Below are 23830 nucleotides of genomic sequence, written 5' to 3' on the forward strand. Positions count from 1 at the left end.
AACGCCAAGTCAAAAACCTCCTTTAAGACTCAGTGGGGACTCGACATGAAATAGTTGTGCTTAAAACCCAGATCATTTGTACAAAAGTTTGAAAGAAGGAAAGACGTTGTGTCGACTGAACAGAGAGTTTCACCCACGCCAGACCACGCCCCCCGCCATTGTATCAAACGTTTCAGCATATTTCTGTATTTTATATTTTAAGAAGCCATTGCAGATCCTCTTAATACACTTCTTCCTGTGCGTCCTGCTTTCCGTCCCAAGAGGCTGTTCCCTACATGCAGGGCTAATGGCTGACACAGATTTATTAGAGAGCATGTTTTCTTTGGATGAGCACTAAGAAAGGCTTTGGTTACAGTCCAGTTGCAGATAAAGAAGCAAAGTGGGAGGTGGTCCTGTTTTTTCCCCTTGAGCATGTCCGAGTGGGCCATCCGGGCTGGAGGTGAGAGCTCCTCCTCTCGTGTCATCCCAAAGATAACCCAGAGCCAAGAATGCAGTGTTTTACTTGGCTCGGAGCAGTGTGATGACAATAGGACGACTTGGCACGGTGGGTGACGGTGATGCAGTGCAAATAAAAGAATAATTTAATCTGCTCAAATAAAAACAAGCTCATATTTTATACGTTTGACATTTGAATAGCTTACCACTAAACTCAAAATTGCTTTACATCGACAATACTTCTGCAGTACATGTTTATGACCATATCTTCTACAGTATACACTATGCTGCGGGAAGTATCCTACTATAAGTTCAGTATATTAAATAGATTCAGTCCTCAGACCAGTGATATAAAGGCACTGACAATGGTTTTTGGATGAAAGGCAAAGCGTTTTCCAATCAAACCATAATTCAGATGACTTTTGTTATTATGGAACGCTGTGATTTCTTTATTTGTGGAAGACAGACAAGTGCACAATGGTAATATGCAGTGTTGGATTGCGGATGGATCTGAATATCTTTACATGCCGAGTTACTGCATAAAACGCCCTCTTATATATAATAAAACAATATAAAAATGACCTTACAAACCCGTATTGCGTGTCACATAAAACGGGCCTCATGAATGTAGGTCTGCATGTGATTTGGCTTTCTTACCAAACCAGAAACATGGCGTAAACACATCACAAATTTAGAATCCTGCTTTCAAAGTCACACGTCGCTCAAAGGCAACAAAGAAAATAGTTTAGTTTCATGGTACATTTGGTTAATTTGAGGCAGAATCTTTGCAGCTGTTGTAAACAATATCATCACAATTGTCATACTTTCCTGCCCTTGTACCTCATCGCTGCACAAATATCATCAGAATTCTAAAGCAACTTAATCAAGCAACAGTTTTTCTCGCCTCAAAGTGCTTGAATTAAGCAAAGGAGAGCAAAATGAAATTAGTGTCCTTGGTCTGTTAGCCTTGATTGAAAACCCACATCTGATTAGTATTCCTTTTTGTTCTCGAAAGATACAATTAGTGAGAATGCACGTTTGGATCCTGAGAGCCCATGACCAGGGAACACAGCAGAATCACTAAACAGCCCTCTGTACCCCGCTGGAGTGAGGAAGCCTCCTCAGACACTTGTCTGACATTCACTAACACCGCTTCCACTCCGAGATGAAATTTTAATTAGAATGCAATTAGGAAAGACTTTAGCAGCTTTATCTAGCTGCAGCGCTGAGAGAGAAAAAAGCCATTCATTGTTTAATTTTGTAAAATGGAGTACTCAAGCGTTCAGCTGTTTAAAAAAGCATTAAATTTGTTTCATTCAAGGTGTCCACTGAATTGAAAAAAAAAAAATCATTTCCATGAAAATGGGAGTTTTTATGATGGGTCAGAGGCACAGTTTAACCTCTTCCTGTTATGAATGACTCCATTTCACAGGCGCTCTAACTGCATATACTGTCAGGTGACCTAATTGTGAGTGTAAAACTAAAAGAAGTGATGGTTGTCGTGGTTACCAGTCAGACCATAGCAACAAAATGTGGATGTTGAGGTAATCCGTGTAATTTTATTAAGTGTCGCCATTGCCAACATATGCCCCATAGCACTTATAGGGACCTATTATTGTTGGAACATGTTTTATGGGGAATAACATATTAGTCCTGAACACACACTCAAAGTACGACCCAGGATCATTAAAGGCAGGGTCTTTTGGTAGTTTTAAAGGGTAAGGTTGTGTTGACAGGAATAAGGACTATTCCACCAAACAGGCAGAGGACATGGACATGACTATAATTCTCAGAACAGAGTTGGTTTGTTACAATGGCTTCCTGTTCTATATAATTGTGTAAAAGGAGCAGAAACAAAGACGACCCGAGGTCAGTGATGACCAGTTGGTAATTAGACACTGCGCATAGTGACAGGAAGAGATGAGGGGTCAGGGGTCGAGCTGAGAGTGGACGCTGTGTGTATGTGAGTGCATATTATTAGTGAGTATGACAGAGGGCGGGTGTTCAGCTGATGGTGGTGTTAAGCACTGATTGCCGTGTGACAGAGCATATGATTAGCGTATTGACACAGTGTGAGTGATGGAGGCAGGTGGGGCTCGCAGCAGCTCTAGACGGACTTCCTCACACGTAACACCTTCAGCACTGTTCCATTTACACCTGCTGATGCTGAGGCTGATGCTAAGGCTGATGCTGAGGCTGGCCCCGCTCCATGGGGACTGCCTATGACCGCTGCAGACTGACACCGTGTTATTTCTGCTTCATCTACTGTGGCCTGTTGTTTATGTAGATTTAAAGAGTGTCTCCTTCCATGGTCACTTTGCTCTTCATAGTCTTCACACAAAGCGGAGGGCTCATTTGCATTCGCTAAGTGGACGTAAAGACCTTGGAGACGTAGCAGGAGTTGTCTAAGTCGATGTGCACTGCGGTGGTGGCATGCACGGGGCAGGGCACACAGCTGTTTGGAGGAATGCTGCCCTAGAGGGGTCTGAGGGGAAGTGCTTTTATGGGTGTGCGTGTCCACCCTGCAGCTGCTGCCCAGGTGAATGTGCAGAGTAATGACTGTGATTGTGCATGAAGCATCCTCCTGTAGTTGTAGCAGCTTCTCTGGTCGCCCGGCTTTTGTGTCAACACTCACTCTGCCCTTCATCCCCAGGCTATTCACAGTCACCATAGAAACAAGTCATTAGCTTGTAGAAGTAAAATGTCACTGATTTTTCTTTCAAAAGTGCAGATTGGAAATCAGGAAGTTGAAACATGCCTCCCTCTCAAAAGCACTGGACTGTAATTCAGTCCAAAGGCGGGATGAGAGGCTCTTCAGTGTGGGACTTGTGGAATGGAAGTGCAAACGCCGGTGCTGCTTGTCAATATACATCCACATCTGGTTTGGGTTGGGCTTCTATCAGTGCAGTTAAGAGATACACCAGCCACACCGTACAGATGTGCTTGAAGAATGACTGATGTGTAATGAGTGCAATCTGCTGTTTGTGTGTGGAATTTACAACCCATCATTAAGAAGATATTAGTTTTCTACACACCGTCGTTAGTTAGTTAATGCTGCTCATGGTCCATCAGTTTAGACTAGGAACTTACAATATACAAATTGTATGGCTTGTTAATGTGATATTAACCAGATGGTGCAGATTGGAATTGTGAAATTTCAGCTTCACAAAAACAGGGCAAACGTTTTAGCATTAATTTTAGATCCATCACATTATTTCCTACATCATTCCATTCCTCGTTGTGACACTTCTGACTTGTAACGGTGATGGTCAGCGTTGGTCAGTCATGCAGAGCGCCCGGAGGCCCGTGCTGCGTGGTGGCCGCCCTCTGACTGACAGCCAGCAGGGGTCTGTGTCACTGACAAATGGGAGGATTAGGAGGAGGGTCTCTGCTCTCTACAGGACACTGAGATAAGCATCCAGAGTCAACCCGGAGCTTGACGGAGAAGGATGTTTTTGTTGAAGTTTCTGAAAGTGGAGGTTAACTTTGGAGGGGAATACTGACTTTGCCATGGGAGTGAAGTAAGTGACCGGGGCAGTTCCGCATGTCTTCTTCCAGGGCGCTGGCGGATATACGAAGTGTCTCTCTTCTGTATTGCTCCTCTTCCTCTCCTGTCTCACCTTTCCGTGTGTGTCATATGCTATGTTCAGTTTTGTGCGGTTCTGCTCGGACTGTCTGCTCCCTGGAGGTGAGGGGGGTAATGGTCTAGCTGTCAGCACATAGTGAGACAGATTCTAGCACAGAGCCGGAGTGTGAGCTGAATGTAATAGCGCAGTACATGGGTAGCTCAGGGCGGCAGAAGTGATTCCACCGCAGTCTGTTCACTGATGCCTCTGTGTTGATTGTAGGGATGCCACAATGTAAGACTGTAGAATAATACTGAATACACTTTTATTCAGTCTGATAATACATTGTAGGCATTTGGTACCTGGTATTTTGTTGATATACATGCACACTTACACATGGTTACTCATTGCACACTAATTATTTTTAACTAAACTATTACTAGTGTGGACATTCTAAAATTCTAATATTTTCTTTCTTTCCTTTTTTGGTTTGTAACATTCTTATTCTTCAATTTATTCTTGTACTTTCAACACTGCCATTTCTACAATGTGGTACAAATTCAACTTTCTAATCTTAAAATAATACCTACTTATGTGATTTCCTACTCTGCAAAAGTAGAGATAGTAACAATATGGAAATCTCTCAGTACGATGTATGAAATAACTGTAGAAACTATCCTTATTCTTTTTAGAATGCCTTGACAAGCCTTTGGTACAAATAATTACACTGAAATGGAACAAAAGGTCCTGGGTTATATAGTTCCCTTGTTTTTTAGTGGTTTCTGCATCTATTTGGATCAAAATGAGACCTCAGCGCTGTCTCTGCATCTAATTATAGAGCATTTATTCTCCGCGAAGCAGGAAGTGCGTCGTTAGCATGTATTTAATGTTTGTTACCTTATCATTAGGTAAGTTAGCAATGCATGTGGATTGCTGCAAACCGTTTAAAAGGAACACGTTCTGTTTTTCACATTTTAAGATAATGGCAATGATGTACAGCACCATTCATATACTGCGACAGTCCACAATATTATTCTGAAACGTGTGGCATTGCGATATAGCAATACTTCGGTCAAGTTTGGAGTTCAGAGTTAAAAGGTGATCAGTTTTGACCGCCCATACACTGAATGTGACCAAAAGAATACCGAATAGCTCATCACGATTGCTGAGTGGGTAGAATCTTGCGTATTGAATGAAGCGCCACCTGGTACTGCTGTAATGGGTCCAATGGGAATCACGTTAGCCCAATGGGAGAAGGGTTAGCCAAAGAGTGACAGTGCCATCTGAGGCTCAGGCAGGACGGGCCCAGCTCAGGGGTCAGCTGTGATGCCAGATACAGAGGTGTTGATAGCGATCGTCAGGGAGCTTCAGGCAGATACATCCGAGCAGCATCATTCATCCACCCACACAAACGCCTGGACTGTCTGAGTCACTAGACTGAAATACAGAGACATTTTTATCTGTGGTTTGTTGTGTTGGACATTTTAAATGTGCTGCATTCTACACCTTATTATGGAGAGTGTGTTGTCTCTGAATTAACTTTAATGAGCAAAACCTTGATTGGATTCTTGGAAATGTAACTTCTACAACTTTTGTCATTTAAAGTTCAGTCTTGTCGAGTTTCTAACTCTTTATAAGCAACATTATCTTTCAAATGTGTTGTTTGAAGGACACTTTTCCCTGAACAAAGGGCAATTGTTTGTTCAAATTCAGTTTTTGACAAAGCAAAAACATGGAGATTAGGGCTGCAAATGTATTGGACATGCTTGTTATGTGGCTGCAACATCGATATTATTGCGATATTTTAATATACCTTTTGACAAAATAATGTGTTGAATTAAAGTAAGTTTCAATAATAATAAAGTAAGTTTCAATCTGTCAATATAAAAAGTTAAAGACAAAACTGAAACTAAATCAAAGCGAATTTAGACTGTATTAGGAGAATCATGAACAAAAATCTGCCTTTTTCAACATTATAACTTTAGTTTGACAGCGTTATATTCTGTTTTGCTCCAGTATCGATTACTGCATTAGCATATAGTGTGATATTAATACTTTTGCGATACATTGTGCAGCCCTAATGGAATTGATTGTCTTTCATTGCAGTTCATTTCTTTCCTTCTTTAGTGTTTTTTTTCGGGTGTGTGTGTTAGTCCAGCCACTCTAACTCCATTTCCACATATGCTCTCCTACCCCAGCACAGAGAAAGGTTTGAGTTCTCCCCCTTCCATCCAGTTTACCCCTGGACACGATCAAAACGCGATGCCCTGAGACAGCAAACCACCTATTGTCATCATGTACGGCCAACAACCAGGAGATAAGACCACAGACAGCCCAGTACTTGTGGAAAGGATAACCCCGCAACCTTTGCCAAATAACTGAGTCAGGAAATCTGGCTGGCCCACTCACATCGCCTGGAGCGTGTGGGGGGGCTCCGAGGGGGGGTCTGGAAGGGGGCTCGTTTGCCATGGCGCCAAAACAAAGGCTCAAAATGCTGACTCAAGCGTGCGCGCTCACCCGGGGTCCACGCTGCCGGGCCAATGGGGAGAAAGGGCAGCGTGTTCGTTCACATCGGAGCCGTGAGGTGTTTTCCGCGCTGTATACAGAGACGCTATTGTGCTTTAAATATGTGCATCAAACGGCCAGGTCTAGTGTAGGCAGCAGGCCGTGCCCTATATTCCCACCTCCCATTTATCAACCCACGTCTAGCATTCCTTCTAGAATTGGCGGCTAATAGTTGCCTGCAGCAGCTATCCCGATCACTACCTCGCTGTTTGCCATCACGCTGTGGTCGGCATTTCGTTAGCTTCCTCCGATTTGAATACATATGAAGACATTGGGGGCAGAGGGATGCCATCTAAACCTCATTCTGTCAAAGGTGTCATGCAGATCAGATCTATTATAGCTGCCGATTTGTATTCCGTAAGCGTCGCGTGGGAATGTGGGAGAATAAGAAAACTCAAATGTAGCGTGCTTGGAAATTGCATTGGAGACTTTTCTATGCCATTGTGTGAGACGCCAAATGGAGCCCCTCTGGCCCCATCTCCCATGAGCCTTTGCATCCCACCATCCAGACAAACAAAGATGGCTCCCGGTGAGTTTATACTTGGCTCTCAGTTTCTCATAAATGACTAATAGATGCCTAATCAGCAGGTTGAGGCTGATTTCCCTGTGCGAGCTTGTTTTGTTGTTGCCTGGTCCCCCCATCCTTCTGTTTGTCTGTTTTTACAAATGAAATGCAGATTACTTCTTGGGGCACGGCTATTGTCAGTGCTATTGCTTTTATCCATCTTCTACTAGTACTGCATCTTAAGCATTGGCCTTTAAACTCTTGCTCTTGGGTAGGAATGGGAATTAATAAGAGCTAACAATATCAATGGTATTCATTTTTAATTGTATTAATTCATTATGTCTGTGTTTATTATACTGTCTGCATGTATGTTTGATGCCTCTTAATCATCACAAACAATCACAGCAATTACTGTGAAATTCATGTGCAATCTATGTGCTGTCGTGACACATATTCATGTGCAATTACTGTCGGGATCACATGCAATGGTATTTATTTATTTATTTGTCTATGGGAGTTTTTATTTATTTATAGGAGATCTTCTACTGAAAGTGTTTTTCAGACTTCCTATAAGTGATCTGTTCTTCTGTATCTACCTCTGTATCTACCTGCGTTGCACCAATGAAATTTCCCCGTGTGGGACAATAAAGGAATATCTTATCTTATCTTATCTTATCTTAAACCAATTTACCCAAGGGTACGAATAAAGACACCTAACCTAACCTTCCTCATATCGATCCAGTTCTTTAACAATTGTCTTATTAATGATTCCTAATAGATATTTAAAAAACACAATTTTACCAGCCCATAGTTCTCATTGTAATAACATTGTTTTATATCATTTGAAACGCTTCAGTCTGTTTTGCCTTTTTCTGCTGAATGAAAAAAGCGTGTGTTATATCCACACGGACATGATGTGCAGCTCTGGTCGGAGGCTTCACCAGAGCTGAAACGTTTGCTTGTTGTGAGGTAGAAAGCACAGCACGGTCGAGGCTCAGACTGACATTTACAGATACGACAGCCCAAAGCAGCATCGATGAGAGGAAATGATAAGGGAGGAGACATGCAATTCAGATAGAGTGCTAAAAAAAAGCGCTTAAATTAGTAAAAAACAAAAACTGGTTCTCAAATCGGACCAGTTCTTTATACCCATCCCTCTTTTTGGAATACTTCTGCTTTGACAGCTCATGTTTTAGAACTTATAATGTATGAAAAGCACACATCTGTGAAGCATTCCTTTATCATGATAAGCATTACCACGCCATCTACTGGCTGCAGAAGGACTTGCCATGGGAAACAGACAAAAGCTAGCTTTCCTCTTACATGGTAACGTCAGCACACAATTGTAACCAACTTGTAGCTGTCAGAAATGCTCAAACTGAGTTTAAAAAGGATTTATGGACTTAAAATACCACAGAAAAATGTCAACCAACAAAGTCACAAATTTGAGTGTTGAGTGTTGAGTGTTTTGTGAAGATCAGAGGAGAAAAGAAGATGACATTGTAAACAGGATTAATGAAAGTGTAACTGAAGCTAATTGCAACTCTGGTATGTTTTTGATGAGGTGTGATATGTTATAACACTCAAAAAAGTCAACTTTGTATTAAACCAAACACACTGAAACGTGAACTGTATTTACAACAGCTGGTTCAACGGGACTAAGTGTGCATAAAATGTGGTACAATTTTAGAAAATGGAACCTTATAAAAATTCAAATTTGCATCCCGGTAATTTTTCTTAGTAAAATGCACGTGCATATACATAACGAGTAACGTGCATAATGGTATGATGTTGATTTATGTTCATTTCGTATTAGATGGGCCACGTACCAACTGGTGGGAATTAACATCAGTGATCTCTGCAATGATCCATACCTAATCAGCCTAATGGACCATACAAGAGGCTCCATAACTCCTATTTGTTTACATCAATGTCCCTTAGTGCAGCATTAGGAAAGATTAAAAGTTATTGTCCAGGCTGTAACCACAAAAAAAGTGTATCCAGCACTAAAAGCAGCGGCGTAGCTTTATGCGCTGTGTTTCGCATGTATATGCGAGTGAATAGAGAGGATTATAGGCAGTAATCGTTCATGACCCAGCCTGCGAGAGCCAGCTGCAGTGTACTAAAAATCCCATTATCCTGGAACGCACTATGTGGCCCAGTGCCGTGTTGCCGGTGTGACTTTATGAGAGGGTGATGGGATAAACTGCTTAAGTCTAATCATGCACTCGCACCGTGTCTATCTGCACTTTTTTATTACAGTTTAGCTATCACTCGTCGTGCTTTAAGTCTCTCATTCAAGAACATTGTGGTCATTGCATTCTGAGTCAGGGACAAAAAGGACTAAAGACAGAATGCAGTCGCTCGCTGTTCTTGTTCTTTTCAAACATCAGCTTCTCAATTTGATACCATATTCATTTAAAATAGTACTAATCAATCTGAAGTCTTTTTCCTCCCACCCCAACTGTCTCACGTGGCATTTATCATTTGTTTATTCCCTCAAGTTTGGGCTGATATGGGGAAGTGTGTTATGCTGCTCCCACAGCTTGGAACGCTCTACAAACTGAAGTGAAACTTTGAGAGCAGGTTTATCTGAATCTTAAAGGAGAGCTATTATGCAAAATCTACTTTCTACCATGTAATAATTGTTCCTCTTGTCATTAAACCATTGACATTTTCATTTAGAATGATTCATGCACATTTGAGTAATCTTAATTCTCCAACAGTGCTTTTATTTTAGGGTAAATATCTTTTTGGCTCAGGTATTTGTATTGTATTTATTTGTAAAGGGACAACACATATGAATGAACATTTTGCATGTAAATATGTAAATAGTTTAGCCAATGTTGCTAATTTCCATCTTCAGTCGCTTCAGGTTGATGTCAAAATATCTACAGGACAATTGAAACACTATAGTCACACATCAGCACACTCGACATATCACATACAAGAACAGTGCATTTGGAGTTACACCAACAACTCCTCAATACTAAACAGTTAGTCACGGTGACATATTTGACCCTCCAACAAGCTTTTTTACAGCCTTAGTAAATGTTGCCAGTGCTGACAGCGCTCTTGTACGAGCAGCTCTGTGTTCTGGGCCTGACACGCTCGCTAAGCAACGATAGTTGTCCAAAAGCACTTTTCCTGAACGGAACAGAACATTCACCTCTACAAACCTCTAGTTGTCCTGTTCGATTTTTTTCACTCTTGAAAAATATATTTTTACCTCAATGGGTTATTATCTTGTTAAATAAAGGTCAATAAATAGATAAATGATTAAAGTAAACTAGGGCTGCACAATACATCCCAAAAGTATCTATATCGCAATGTTGGCCAATGCAATAATCAATATTACAACAAATTAAACGCTGAAAAAGGCAGATTTTATTCATGGTTTTCTTTATTTGGTCTAAATTATCTTTGACTTAGGCTTGCTTTTGTCTCTGTTAAGTTTTATTATGACAGAGTTTGACTTATACATTAAGGCACAGACATATTTGTTTTAATATAACTTAAATCATTGTGTTAAAATGTATATTACAATATCGCAATAATATCAATATCGCAGCACTTATATGCAACAGTCATATCGCATATTGCAAAAACATCATTCAGTCCTACAGTAAACTATATAAAATGCCCTCCCTTCTTTATAACTCAAGCGGTCTAGTTTGAACCTCTAAATCTAATATTTGCAGTGGTCTTGGAGCGTTATTTCAAATTCATGGACTATATTTTATCAAGGAGTCACAATTTTCTACCCATTTATTTAAGAATGATAATCTGATCATATATTTTAATAGATCTAATGGATTTTCCCATGCTCTTTGCTCAACAGACCACACAGCTTTACATGTTTTCCACATATGTACACAGGTTATCCACTCCTTTAGACTCCCTTTTGCCTTAAACTTCTCTGTTAGATTCAAAAACACGTGTCAGCAGCCCCTCCCCCGGTTTCAGGGCCCACCTCTGATTAATCACTCCCAAATGTTGAGCTCGCCTGCGGGCCTGTTTGTTGTGATAGCCTCAGCCTGGAGAAGTGCAAATAAATAATCGCAAGGTGTCTTAGCGCTGGCACTAAGTGATTAATGAAGCATGCAAGTGGAGCAGAAGTAATGCCTGGCTTTACTCACTTCCGCCTCACGCTCACGCACCTGGACTTTGGGTTTGACTCCACAGATATTATGTTTGTTCAGTGAAGCGTTCTTTGTCAGCAGTTGTCTTCATTTTAGAGGTGAAAGTATTACTTCTACTATACTACAACTGTTACTCGTCAACTGTTCATTAACAGTTTTAGTGGATTAGTTTGATTTGGCATATTTTTTCTGCCTAAATGCTCCTTCTCGTGCTTCAATCCACACATTTTGGGACAAAACCTGACTGTATGTTTCATGTTTTGGATTTTAAAGATGGGCACATTTCCACTTTTAATCACTTTTTTTAACTTTTAATCAATTTTTTTTAACCCTTAAAAACATTTTAGATTTTTTGCAGTATACACAATTTTTTAAATGTTTTTTTCTCAGTTTAAAAATCAAAAAAAGGTCTAATTTACCTTTTAAATATTCAATGCTTTTCAAGCCCTCATATTCAGTTGTCTAAATTCAAAGTCTAAAATTCACAGTGACTTTATTAGAGGCATTAATCGATCAAAGTGAGTGAATCTTGGCATCTGAACATTTTCACTGAGAATTTTACACTCTGAATTTGGACTTTGAAAGCTTGAAGATCTGAGCATTGAATAATTAAACGATGAATTTGTCATTAAGAATATTTTAACAGTGGGAAAAGACATAGAAAATTAGTTCAAACATGTTTTTTCAAGGTAAAAAAAAAAGTAAATCATATCAATTCACCAGCATTTAAAATTCAAATGAAACAAATGATCTCCCAACTGGACCAAGATCTGAACAGCACATCCTCCTGTTGATGCTTCAAGGCTTAACTGTCTATGCCACTGTCACTCCTGCTGCGATACCTACTACAATCACCACTTCAGTCCTCAATCTGCCGCCTTCTCAGATTCTCCAGATTGCAAAGAGATTCACAAACATAACTTTGTCTAAAATATTTTGTGAACTCAGAGTTCTTGTGTATTTATCCTTCCTGCATCAAAATTGTCTGCATAGTTTGCCTGAGGAGTTTGTGTGTCTAATTGTGCCCGGGTTCTCTGCCGTGGGTGGGACAGTGGGTGAAAGAGAGTTCAGTGTGTGCAGAGAGGAGAAGCAGTGTTCCTCCTGGATCGACCCGCCAGCTGAATACCTGCAGCGGTGTCTGAGAGTGAGAGAGGAGAGAGATGAAAGAGGCTGTTAATCTATGTCAGCGGTGCCAGCACACTACAGAGCGGCACCGAGAATGTGTCTTCATCAGCAACTGTCTCCAAAACTCTGCAACTCCTCCAGGCATTTATATAAGCGCATCTGAATCTGCAGTCTGTGGATTTTTGCAAACGGCAGGGTCAGAGCCTCTTGTTGAGAGCATTGTTCCCCTCCAGAGGCATCTTGCAGGCTCTTTATCTCCATACCTGACAAATGGTTCCTGTGGTGCTAACACATTGTGCCTGGGCCTCCCCTCTAGGCCTGATAGTCAGACTAGTTAAGGTATATTTAGCAGGTGAAAGCCAGTGCTACAATGCATTCATCACTGTGAAGAATCGCGGCAGTTGGACTCCTGCACTTTAATTTGCTTCCTATTCATATTCATAGGATATTGGTGTGTTTTTTCCTGCTACTAGTCCAACAGTTTCTTGGCTGATGAGGATTTCCATCTTTGGGAATAGAGTATTTCCAGCCCGGCTGGCTGTAGCCGAGTTGCACAGTCACATTTCCTCTGAAGCAGAAATTATTTACAGTACTTTGTCAAACAGAGTTTGTTGGCTCTCTGCCAGGCTCCGTGATGGAGAGACAAAATGCCCTGGCTCTCCTCTGGCCTCTTACCTCTCCTGTCTTTGCTTCCAGTCTTTTTCTGTAGAATATTTTTCATTATTCTCATTTCCTCTTCTCTTCTTTCCCGCTGCTACACCTCTGTACCCTGCTGTACCCCCTCCAGTGTTCCAAATGATCTCTGTTATTCCGGCTGCTCCCAGAGGACACCCTAATCCCTCGTTTTCCAGCCCAGTCCACAGAGCAGTGTGAGGGGAGCGTGAATCCTGATCTCATGCAGGATCTTTGTACGTGAGGATGCATGTCTGTGTCAGAGCTTTCAAACCTGCTTTATGACATGCATGGAAAATAGAACGGTGGAATACTGCTGTTCTCTGACACACATTGTGCTCACAGATGTTACATGGACATGTTTAGCCTTACCTAATTGGCCGCAGCTCTGAGTTGAAGATGTGTGTGCAGCCTTGGGCTGTCAGCAGTCAGCTCGCAAATGATGCCCCATTTGCTATTCTGTGTCCAAGGCCAGACAGTGCAGAGGAACAACGCCCTGCTGAACACCTTGTTGGAACAAAGAGGCTTTCTGCAGGCTGCGGTCCAGGGTGCTGCTCCCGTGTGCCAGGCAGGATATTGCTTCTCTAACTGGACATCACATCCATTTCTGTCTGCTTCAGCTTGGATCCATTAATCTATTTGCGAGGATTTATAGAAAGTCTATAAACCCTAGCCTGAGGTGTTTGGCCACTTCCTGCAGATTTGTGCTGCGTACACGGACACAGGAGGACAGCTCCCTGTAAACTGCATTTACACATCCAACAGGCAGCGGCACAGAGTGATAAGATGCAACAGGCATCTTGATAAGCCTGCTCGATTTCTCCTGCATTTTAATGCTTTTGACTTAGACGGAAATAGATTTAGATGCATTTTTCAAAATGGTTGAAACTATCTGGGTTTGTGTTGATGCTGATCTAAATCTGAAACAGATAAGATACACAGAGGCAACTTCCTCCATTACAGTTTCTCCACGTTTGGACTTCAAAGAAGCCACCTCCAAAGAGCACAAATGTGTTTCCAAATTAATTGCAATCTTCAGTGTGTGCTGCCCAGACACAAGTGCTTGGAACAATTTGGGAGCAGAGGGAGAAGCCTAAATGAATGTTTATATCAGTGGTCCCTTGATTGCAGGGAGCATTTAAAGAGGCTCATTATGAGCCTACAGTGCAGTACCACACAGGAGGCGGGATTTGCTTTGTCATGTTCCCACTGCTGTATTCATCCAACCTGGCCCTACATTTAACCCCTTCAGTGCTAATGTAATGCATACATTCTGCCATACGAAGCCACACAGCCTCCACTGACCTGGTATGACACAGGGATTTACTGGGGGGAAAAAGCCCTTTTATGGTCCCATTCTTAATGATTAGCATCCCGACCTCGCCCGTAAATCTCCTGTGGGTGGGCCTTATCCCTGCCAGGCCTGGTTGTATGACATCATTTCCTCCAGCTTGCCTGGGTGCCATATGAACGTGTGGGCTGATGTCATGGATGCTTAATCACAGCATGAGATTAGCTGGTCAGGATGCGTGTAGCCTGGGAGTGGAAGCATGGGGGCCACACAGGACACTTAGATATGCTTCAATGACATGAGACAAACAGAAGCATCATGATTATCTACCAGTAAATAAAACAGCAGTTATTAAATTGTGAAGACCATTCCTCTTTATCCCATCACTAACCTTGTACTGTTTGATTCGTATTGTTAAGATTGGAGCACTGGAACCATGAAATCTTTCAATTCTAGTAGTCTCCAATTACAATTCAAAATTAGATTTATTAGATAGATTTATTAGATAGATTTATTATATTCTGTTCTGAATCATTCTGGCACTAACCCTCTGAGCAAAGCCACTCCTATCAAATCCACATAAAAAAAATAATAAAAAACATTGTAAATAAAAGACAAGAAGGCTTTTTTTCTTCTATAGGGAGAGCACACAGTTTTAAAGGAGACATATCATTTTTCTTCCAGGTACTTAGTATTGAACTATTACATGAGTAGATCATCATTTAACAGTTTGTTCAATGCAAAGTGCAATATTGACCTAAAACAACTAACTAACATTCCTCTGCAGCAAACTACTTTTTCCTTCCCTGTATCATCATTGTATGAATAATTACTGTCACATTTCCAAAGACTTAAAATATACTAAAAGTGCTGGAGAAAAATAACAGTTTCCACGTTTTCTGCACTGAATTGGTGCAAAGAATCATGGTCTATGTAGTTTGCCGTTTGTTGCTGCAATTGTGACCGTCCACGATATTACTGAGGCTTTTGACGATACAATATCACAATATTTCAGTTATTGTTACATCCTAGTAAAGATGTTTTGACACAAAGATGCAGCTCCTCCTTTTTGCTGGCTGATATTGTAGATTTATGTTGCAGTGCTGTACCTGTGGGGGCGGCGGGCCATTTGATCGTGTCAAGGGCAGCCCATCAATAAGACGGTGTGTACTGATTTTAGCTCGGGGGAGATTTCCTATTGATTATGCCTGGGCTCCAAAACATTGCATCTCACCTGATAGAGCCGCGCACCACCAGCCGAATCAATCACAAACATCTGCTGATATGGCACCTCTGTCTCGTCAATGTCTGCTGCAAACTGTAACATGGCTATGTGCGAAAAAATACCTTCCCCGGCGTTTCCTTTGAGCCCCTGTTTAATAGTGAATGTCTTCGACAGCGAGCGAGACGGCAGGCTGTATTCATTATCAATGCGTGGCTAGAATCCAGTATTCTCATTCATGGAGAGGGAGTAGTAGTTGTAGGCTGGCGCGCTAATCAGCAAACTCACTGCAGGGGGCTCAAAGCGCAGTTTTATATCAGACCGGCGATCTCATACCACCACAAATGGTTTGAGTAGTCCGCTGAAACAAAATGTCAAGGCTAGCTAATGTGCAAAACGCGGTAATTAAACAACAATGGATAAAGATGTGGCTTGGAAGTCAGAGACAAATTTGCACGAAGAAGTGAATGGGTGTGCCGGTTACAATGGTTATCCAGGAGGGGAAAATGCCTGCCTTACAAAAGAAAGCAATTATTGACAGCCTGCCAAAGTGGTGATTCAAAAGGAGCGCTGCACAGGCGGCAGGACCAACCTCTGTCATTGACCTCCTTTTATAGATGTAAAAAGGGAAAATCTCAACGTCCTTTCTGAACCAGACGCCCAGGGACCAACCTTCCCATTTCAAAAAGCAGCCTTGATTTTTACATCCATCTTGCTTTGGCTCATTCATATACTATATTGCAATCATTATCAGTCCCTTAGGTCTGTTCAAAAGGAGACAGTGATGAAGCTGCGGGACTATCTGGACACTCCAAGCACCCATTGACGTATAACACTTAACGGGAAGGTATACACTGAATGCTTGCAAAGGGGGGGATAGGTCTAATGGCTGGTTGCACTGTCAAGGTGACCAATGTTCACATTAGCATTGTCCCCTATTCATCAAGTCTTGCCAATCATGATTAGCCAAGTGGTAAAGCAGTTTCCAGGAGACTGGCGCTGCGCTAAAATCATTCCAATGTGGTCAGCCCCCCCCGAAAAGCAGAGGCAAGCTAGATTGAGGTGCGAGGTAAAGGTTATGCCATATATCAACATTTTTACTTTTTCTATTTCACTTTTAATCCGAGCAAGTTCATATAAAGGGCACTGTGTCAGAGGCAGAAGCAGAAGAGGAGGAGGAGAGAGAGAGAGGGCTGCTGCTGTGCCTTTATGCCGAATGCACTTTCATCCTGCGGAGTCTCACACCCACTCACTTTTTGGCCGCTGTGTTGTCGAAGCAGTAGGCACTCAAATAGCCAGCCTTTCAAACACATACAGAGCGAGAGGGCTTATACGGCTAAATTGGAAGCCAGGGGAATACGGGGCACTCTCACCCCGACCATCGCCCACTCGCACGCTTCAATTCCACCTTTTTTTACCCTTGACCATTGACTGGCTTTTCCTGGTTTTTTGAATCTGCTTTCCAACATGTGTTCATTGTCCTGCTTCTGTCTGGTATCAAGCAAAAAAACCAAAACTGTTGCACGCAAACCCTTCCCTATTTTGCGTCATGACAAGCAATTCGTTCATCTAACTAATTACGCCGTTCAACCAAAATGCAAAAAAAAAAAAGTGTGCCCTGTTGCAACTGCTGCTCTGCGGGGATATACTCATGAAATCTGTTTGAAGTCCAGGACCCCTAAAAGAAGAGAGGGGCTCCTGTAAGGCATTAAGTATTCATGTGACGTGCTGGTGGGGTGTAGACAGTAGTAGGGAAAATTGCGCCGTGAGCAGCCAACAATCGAGAGCTGACACTTCGTCTGGCAGTCAGGGAGAGAAAAGGGGCTGGGCTGAGGAAAGAAAAGCGGAGAGAGGGAGTGAGAAAGAGAGGGAGAGAGAGAGGGAGAGTGGAGGTAGGACAGCTGCCAGGATTTCTCTGATAGCGGCTGCGAGAAGAGACCGGGAGGCAGAACGAGCACCAAGAATTCTCCTCATTCCCAGCCACCCGTGGAAATCCGCGGAGCAGTCAGGCGTGCTGAGCCGCTCCTCTCCGCTCTCTCCCCTCCCTGATCCTGCAGCAGAAAACTCCGGACAACCAGACCAGCAGTCGCTCTAAAGGATTAACCGCGAGAGAGAGAAAATAAAGGGACACAAGCCTGTGGGGGAAACACGCTGGATGTAAAGTTATTGAAAAGCCAGCTGTTGCTATGCTGCTCTGAACTTTGGAATTGACATTTTCGTTGGATCACTCTTGACCTGCTTCTGGCTTCTTGCGGACCACCTCACCCAACTCATCTATTCACCTGTATGCCTGAATGGTTCCTATACAGTTACTATGGCAGCTTCTTCGACACCTCCTCGCCTGCTCCTACTACCTAAACCTTCGTCAACTTAATGTGTCTCATTGCAGCTTTGCACAGAGAAGACCTGAGTGTCCCTGACTTTTGGGTGCAGCCCCGCCTCGCTGTGTCCCCACTACTACTACTACAACTACTACTACTACGACTCCTTCTTACCCCTGCGGTGGATCAAATGTATGAGTAATGGAGACCAGCACCGCAGACCTGGACTGCAAACTTGAACTGTCTGTTTTCTGACTATGAGCATAAACTAGAGGATGGATTGGAAAGAGCTGTAAGTAGACTTGCTTCTTGAGGTGCACGCATACGTTGTAGTTATTATAGTACTAAGTGAAGGAATGTGATCACACTGTGTTGAAATGAAAAAAATAGTAGAGTGAACAGGTGGGCAAGCTGTTGTTGGAGTACAAATCGAATTATATGTAGTTGCGCAGAGAAGCAGAGAAGAGGTGGGTAGGGACCTTATAGAGTGAGCAGAAACAGCACTGCAATTAATTTCCCTCCTCTCCATGCGTACACGTGTTGTGCAAAACCGCGACTGTCATCTATTTTGTCTCTCCTTTCCTTTCACAGAACGCCATTGTCCGGCATGAATGAGCTTTCAAGGTTGCCAGCTTGCAATTACACCAGCCTTTCTCTGTATGTTTTGACTTTCTGATGCCGGGTTTAGGCGGCAAGGAGACACCTACCATCATCTATCTTATTCGCACGTTGGCACAGAAGCCTCCTGCAGCCACGTGCGACCACTCGAGGACTCTTCCCCCTGTCTGTCTATCTCTCCACACCTCGCATTCATCGTTTCCATCTCATTTTAAGCCAGTCACACGATCCGTCTCGCATGCTCTCACACATAAGGCAGCTCCCCGGGGACTGGAGCCCTTCTTGGTTGCAATAATTATTCCATCAACCGCCAGTGTGTTCGCTGATTGTGCTCTTGGGCTGTCGCTGCAGGGGGCGAGCGCACCGGGAGAAGGGGAGGGCAGCGAACACTTCTTGTCACTCGAGTAAAGGACTCCGGAGATGAGAATTTCGCTGTTGCTGTTGCTTTTTTTTTTTCTTGGCAGCAGCAGCACAACCCAGACTTGTCCAGCACCAGAAACGGCTAATGAGCACAAGCTGGTCTTTCAGGAGCTCTCCAAGACCCACACGGACTTGCCCCGCTCTGCATACTCCTCCTTCTTCTCTCTCTCTCTTTTACATGCTCTGTTTCGTTCACCCTCCCCTTATAAAACCCTTGCTCTGCACAATTTCTCATCTTTTAATCTCAATCCAGTTCTTTCATTCACAGCGCCACCCTCTTCTACTTTCATGTTGACAAGCGCGGCTTTGTCTCCGCCGTGTTGCTTTTGAAATCAAACTGACTGGACTGGAAAATGTTTTGAGGGATTGCTTTCCTTCCTGACCTTGAATTTTCCAGCTTTGAGATGCAGTGTTAGCTGATCCCACACCGTATACATGGGACCACTGTACAAGTCTGGCCGGCTTCCCCCCCCCCTGCGGGCACCGGACTGAGATATTGCTGTTTTTGGAAGGTTGTGAGAGTTCAGGGGGTGAATGGAGTGCATGAGGACAAGTAAGTCAGGCCGTGTGACCAATCAGTGTCTCCACAGAGTTGATTTCCAGCAGACAACAGGGGCCAAACCGGACAGTGGATTTTAATTAGAGCGCTGTCAAAAAGCCAGCTAGTGTTACAGGAGGAGAGCGGCTAGGTGCCAGGGCAGAGGAAGTGTGCAGACAGCAATTTGTCTGGGTACATTTGATGAAAGTTGTAGGAAGGTATACCTGTCTCCTCCTACATAGTGCTGCCCGTAAGCTGACATGCAATTCATTGATTCAGCCTTTACAGCCTATTTTTATTTGAAGTGGCCCATCCTAGCAACAAGTCAACAAACTAATAAGACACAGACAACCATTGAATACAGCGCGCCTTCAACTTTTTCATTTTTTTTCTTAATTTTCAAGTTCATAGTAAACTTTTTTTTAATTATTGATTTTATTTCAGTCCAGTTTTTTATACATTCACATTCATCCATCAATCCTTTCCATTGTTGGTGTTTTATGTCCTAGAATAAATACATACTTTAAAGTCAAATTGCACATTTAAGTCAGGTGAAGAGCTTTGTGTGCCTCGTGTTGATTCTACCTACTTTGTGTCTGATGTGGGATGTACCTTGAACTGAATTGGACTTAAATTTATACAAATATTCAGTCACATTCCTTTACTACGTGCAGCTTGCATTCACCAAGTCACCTAACACATGCATGTCCTTGGAAATGGGTTGAAAGCCATGAGTACCTGAAGTGATCCCATGATCTCACAAAACTAACCCATAACAGATGGCAGCGTCCTGGGAGTCAAACCCACAATCTCTGCCATCTTGAAGCCTTAAAAATGCAACTCATCTTTTACAAATTTGAACATACATAACTTATAAGGCTTCAGTCTAGGGGAAGGATGAGAAGGAAATCATTTTTTGAGGGCAGCGTTTTAGCCGTGCAGCCTGACATGCATGTGACAGTGGTTTTGTGTTTGATCAAGACAAACGCGTACATTTAGTGTGCCTTCCTGTTATGACAGCCCATATTTAATCCCTGTCAGACGCCGTGTCCTGCTTGGTAATCGTTTATGTGTTGGACTTGGAGCATCTGTCAGCAGAAATCTAATTATAAGGCAGTTTGCCCGGCACTGAGTGAAGTAGAGGCCAGATATTTATTGCTGGAGGTGTTGGAAGAAGAAGCTGTTTTAAAGAAGGGGTTGTCTAAGTTTGTGAAATATTTCTCTGGTTAAGTCAGAAAACAAATGTAAGAGATGGCCTTGTTGACATGTGTTTATTGGAATGCTATTCTCCAGTTGTTCTTAACTGGTCGGGAAAAGAATTAAGAAAGCAAAATCAAAAATCCCATTGTTACATTACATTACATTCATTTGACTCACATCCGATGCCTTGCCTTTTTACATTTATACTGTCACATTCAATGAGTGTGCCGGCTTTCAACAGCGGATAACATGCTGAATTCCAACGTTCTGCTCTGAAATTGGAAACACAAATGCTAGTATGACTTCTAAATTATCTTTGTTCAAGTGGTCCCTACAGTAGATGTTAATGAAAAATCCATACTCATATTAACCCTCTGCCTCTTGTCTCTCTCAGGGCAGCACAGAAGCTGAATCTATCATCCAAACGCAAGAAACACCAGCCGTCACTGCTCCACGCCCAGGAACCCTCCATCTACCCCACCAACTTCAGCGGCATCCTCCAGGCTCTGCCCCCTCCCGCACCGCCATGCCTGCTCCGCGCTGTGTCCAAAGTCAAAGACAATCCAGGCATGGGAAAGGTATGGCACAAATCTCCTCACGTCAGCCATACACAGACGATCAAAATACAAACAAACGCCTATTTAGAGAGAAGAATGCCGAGTGGAGACAGCGTGCTCTATAGGCTGGTCCGGACCATGCAGATGCAGTCGGATAAGCCCGCTGGAATGCTGTGAATTTGGTCTGCTCTGAGCACTAGCATTCTTCACTTTAAACACTGGACTGCAGCAAAACTATAATTCACTGATCCTCGCGCATGTTTACTCCAGGACGTCTAATGCTATCACGGGTACAGCTCGCCATGATGAAAGCCAGACTGGCTGTTATGGACAGTCATTAACCAAAGCTGTATAAACACGGGGCTCTTCCTTTGTGGTTTATTGGCCATTGTTTGTCTGAGCCCACGTCCTGTATCCAGAAAGCAAGATTAGACCCCACCTGGATAGGAAGAACGCCCCTCTGCTCAAAGGTATCCAGACGTGTGACTTTTTTCAATGAGGGATGTTGAAACACAGATCAAGCCAATAGAGAGGGCTGGTTGTCGATACAGGGAATCATTTGAAAGTTGCATTTATCAGAGGTTTGATCTTTATTCAGGCTTGAAACGTTTATCTCAAGTGTGTCTAACATCATAATTACTATAATCAAGGTTAGATAGAGGCAAAGAGCATTTTAGAAAATATTTGTGAAAGTGTTTCTCCAAATTCACAGTTCCACAGTATCACACTTATCCACCTCTATGAAGACAAGCAGGTGGCAGCATCAGGCAAAGCTACAGGTCAGATCTGTGGAGAGTCTGTTCAAGCCTTAAAGGGTTCACTGTTTTCTTTACAACTTATCTCTGTAATCATATGTAGGTCACGGTAGAACGAGCTCTCCACACATGTGCTCAAAGGGGGAAATACCAGACATCACTAATGGATTTCCAGAGGATCACGGGACGGGGGAATCATCCGCCATTAGCACAAGAGGCCGAGGTGTGAAAAGACCGCGGCCAACCCTCTGTGGCCTTCACTATCTGATCCCAGCCAACATGAATAAAACAAGCTGGTCAGTTAGCTTTCTGGCTGCGAGGCTCACTCAGCGGTCATCTGTGTTAGCCCACTTTAACTGTCGGCAAATGCAATTGGGTTGACATATGCACACGTCAGTCACTGTAACGGGCCACTACGGGGTCTTTTGTAGGTTTGCATTTGGCCTGTGGAATCCACTTACTGAAAGAAAGGGATTTCCAGTGGCATTGTTTTGCGAGCGCCTGGGCCTGGATATAAGCAATATTTATATACACGCATGGGAAGAATGGGGCTTTTGTTTACGTGTATGGAGTAAGGAGAGGCTCAGGTTGTCAAAATGTGGAAGGGAGTTAACTGCGTTTTAAGGTTTTGTTTCAGTGAGGCCCCGGAGCTATTTAAAAAAAAAAAAAAAAACACAAGACACATTTCAGCATTGGGTTTCCTGTCACATATACAGGCAAGTATAGAAGGTGATATAGGTGCAGAGGTGCACACTGCAGGGAGTTGACATGAACCACCAACACTGACTGCTAAACGTATCATGAGAGGCCGTTTATGTCGACTGTCAGTCACGGCTCCGTTTTTCACAGTATTTGCGAGGAAAATAGCGTATCTCGTTGCAAGAGATAGTTTACAGACATGGGACTTGCACAAAGGCTGATAGACCACACCTACGCAACTCTAACACTTTTGTGAAATCGGACAATGCAAGATTATTGTGCAATTATTTGGAAGTGTCATCAATATTGCTTCAGCGTTATGAAATGTAAATTACTCGTCTTGACTAAACTAAACTAGACTAGACTGGTTTTATTTCAAGCAGTTGATTTGGGGGTTTGATCCCATCTCCGGCCAAACTGATGTTGTGTCACAGCATCACCCTTTCCTTTTATGTGAATGAGTAATTGGTGATGTGAGCGACGGCACATATTGGTTCCTGTCATTCCCCGATTTAAGTCACAAGCCGACTTTGAATAGATCATGGTAAAGTGGTTAAACCTCTTACCTGCCATAATCACCAAACACATGACATTTTACACTTAAATCAGTTGTAGTTCGGTTTGGTGGGCCATTTGATCGTGTCAAGGCTCGATGTTTCTCTGCACTGATCTGTTTGCCCAGGTTTATTCGCAGTTAAATGTTTATTCATGATTCGTATTTAATTTAGCACATTCCTGTTTAAAGATAAAATAGTAGCACATTGGATCTTGTTAGCACACCTACTGTATGTGTTGCTTTAGTAAGAAACCAAGCATCTGCACATTTCATTTTGACACACATTTGCCACTGACTTTATTTGGGCAATCACAGTCTCCATGGCAGCAAGATTAAAGGTGCATTATTACTTTTCTGGCTTAGGGTCCGTCACATGCTTGTCTCAATATTGATGCTTTGCCTGGATTGTACTTTGTAATCTTGCTTTTATTCACTGCTCAAAATGACTTACTTTGGTGGTGTCATTGAGTTGTATTCATGGAGATGGCAAAGTATTATGCCATTCTGTGAAACGTTCAAAAAATATAATCTTCATGGAGAAAAGACATCATTGGACCCTCTGTCTAAAAGCTTGGATAGTTCCCCTTTAATCCATGCGTTAATATGAATAATGTGCGCTTAAAACTTGCTTGTTGAAATGTGC

At 42.7% G+C, this 23830-nt stretch overlaps 1 protein-coding gene across 6 annotated transcripts in view; it reads left to right on the plus strand.

The window, feature by feature from the left end:
- The window catches only part of kif26ab (kinesin family member 26Ab), a 94099-nt gene that overhangs the window by 53251 nt on the left and 17018 nt on the right, over nucleotides 1–23830 (plus strand). For 4 of the 6 annotated variants that reach the window (XM_072458371.1, XM_072458369.1, XM_072458372.1 and 1 more), the window contains exon 5: nucleotides 21015–21198. In XM_072458371.1, coding sequence (XP_072314472.1) covers nucleotides 21015–21198 — 184 coding nt within the window. Of the gene's footprint in view, nucleotides 1–17236; nucleotides 18137–21014; nucleotides 21199–23830 lie in introns of those variants that run through there. The other 2 variants (XM_072458374.1, XM_072458375.1) reach the window with 1 other exon arrangement.

Source organism: Eucyclogobius newberryi, unplaced genomic scaffold (assembly GCF_026437365.1).
Source record: "Eucyclogobius newberryi isolate DKJ021-1_F unplaced genomic scaffold, fEucNew1.0.hap1 SCAF_21, whole genome shotgun sequence".
In the NCBI taxonomy this organism is placed as follows: domain Eukaryota; kingdom Metazoa; phylum Chordata; class Actinopteri; order Gobiiformes; family Gobiidae; genus Eucyclogobius; species Eucyclogobius newberryi.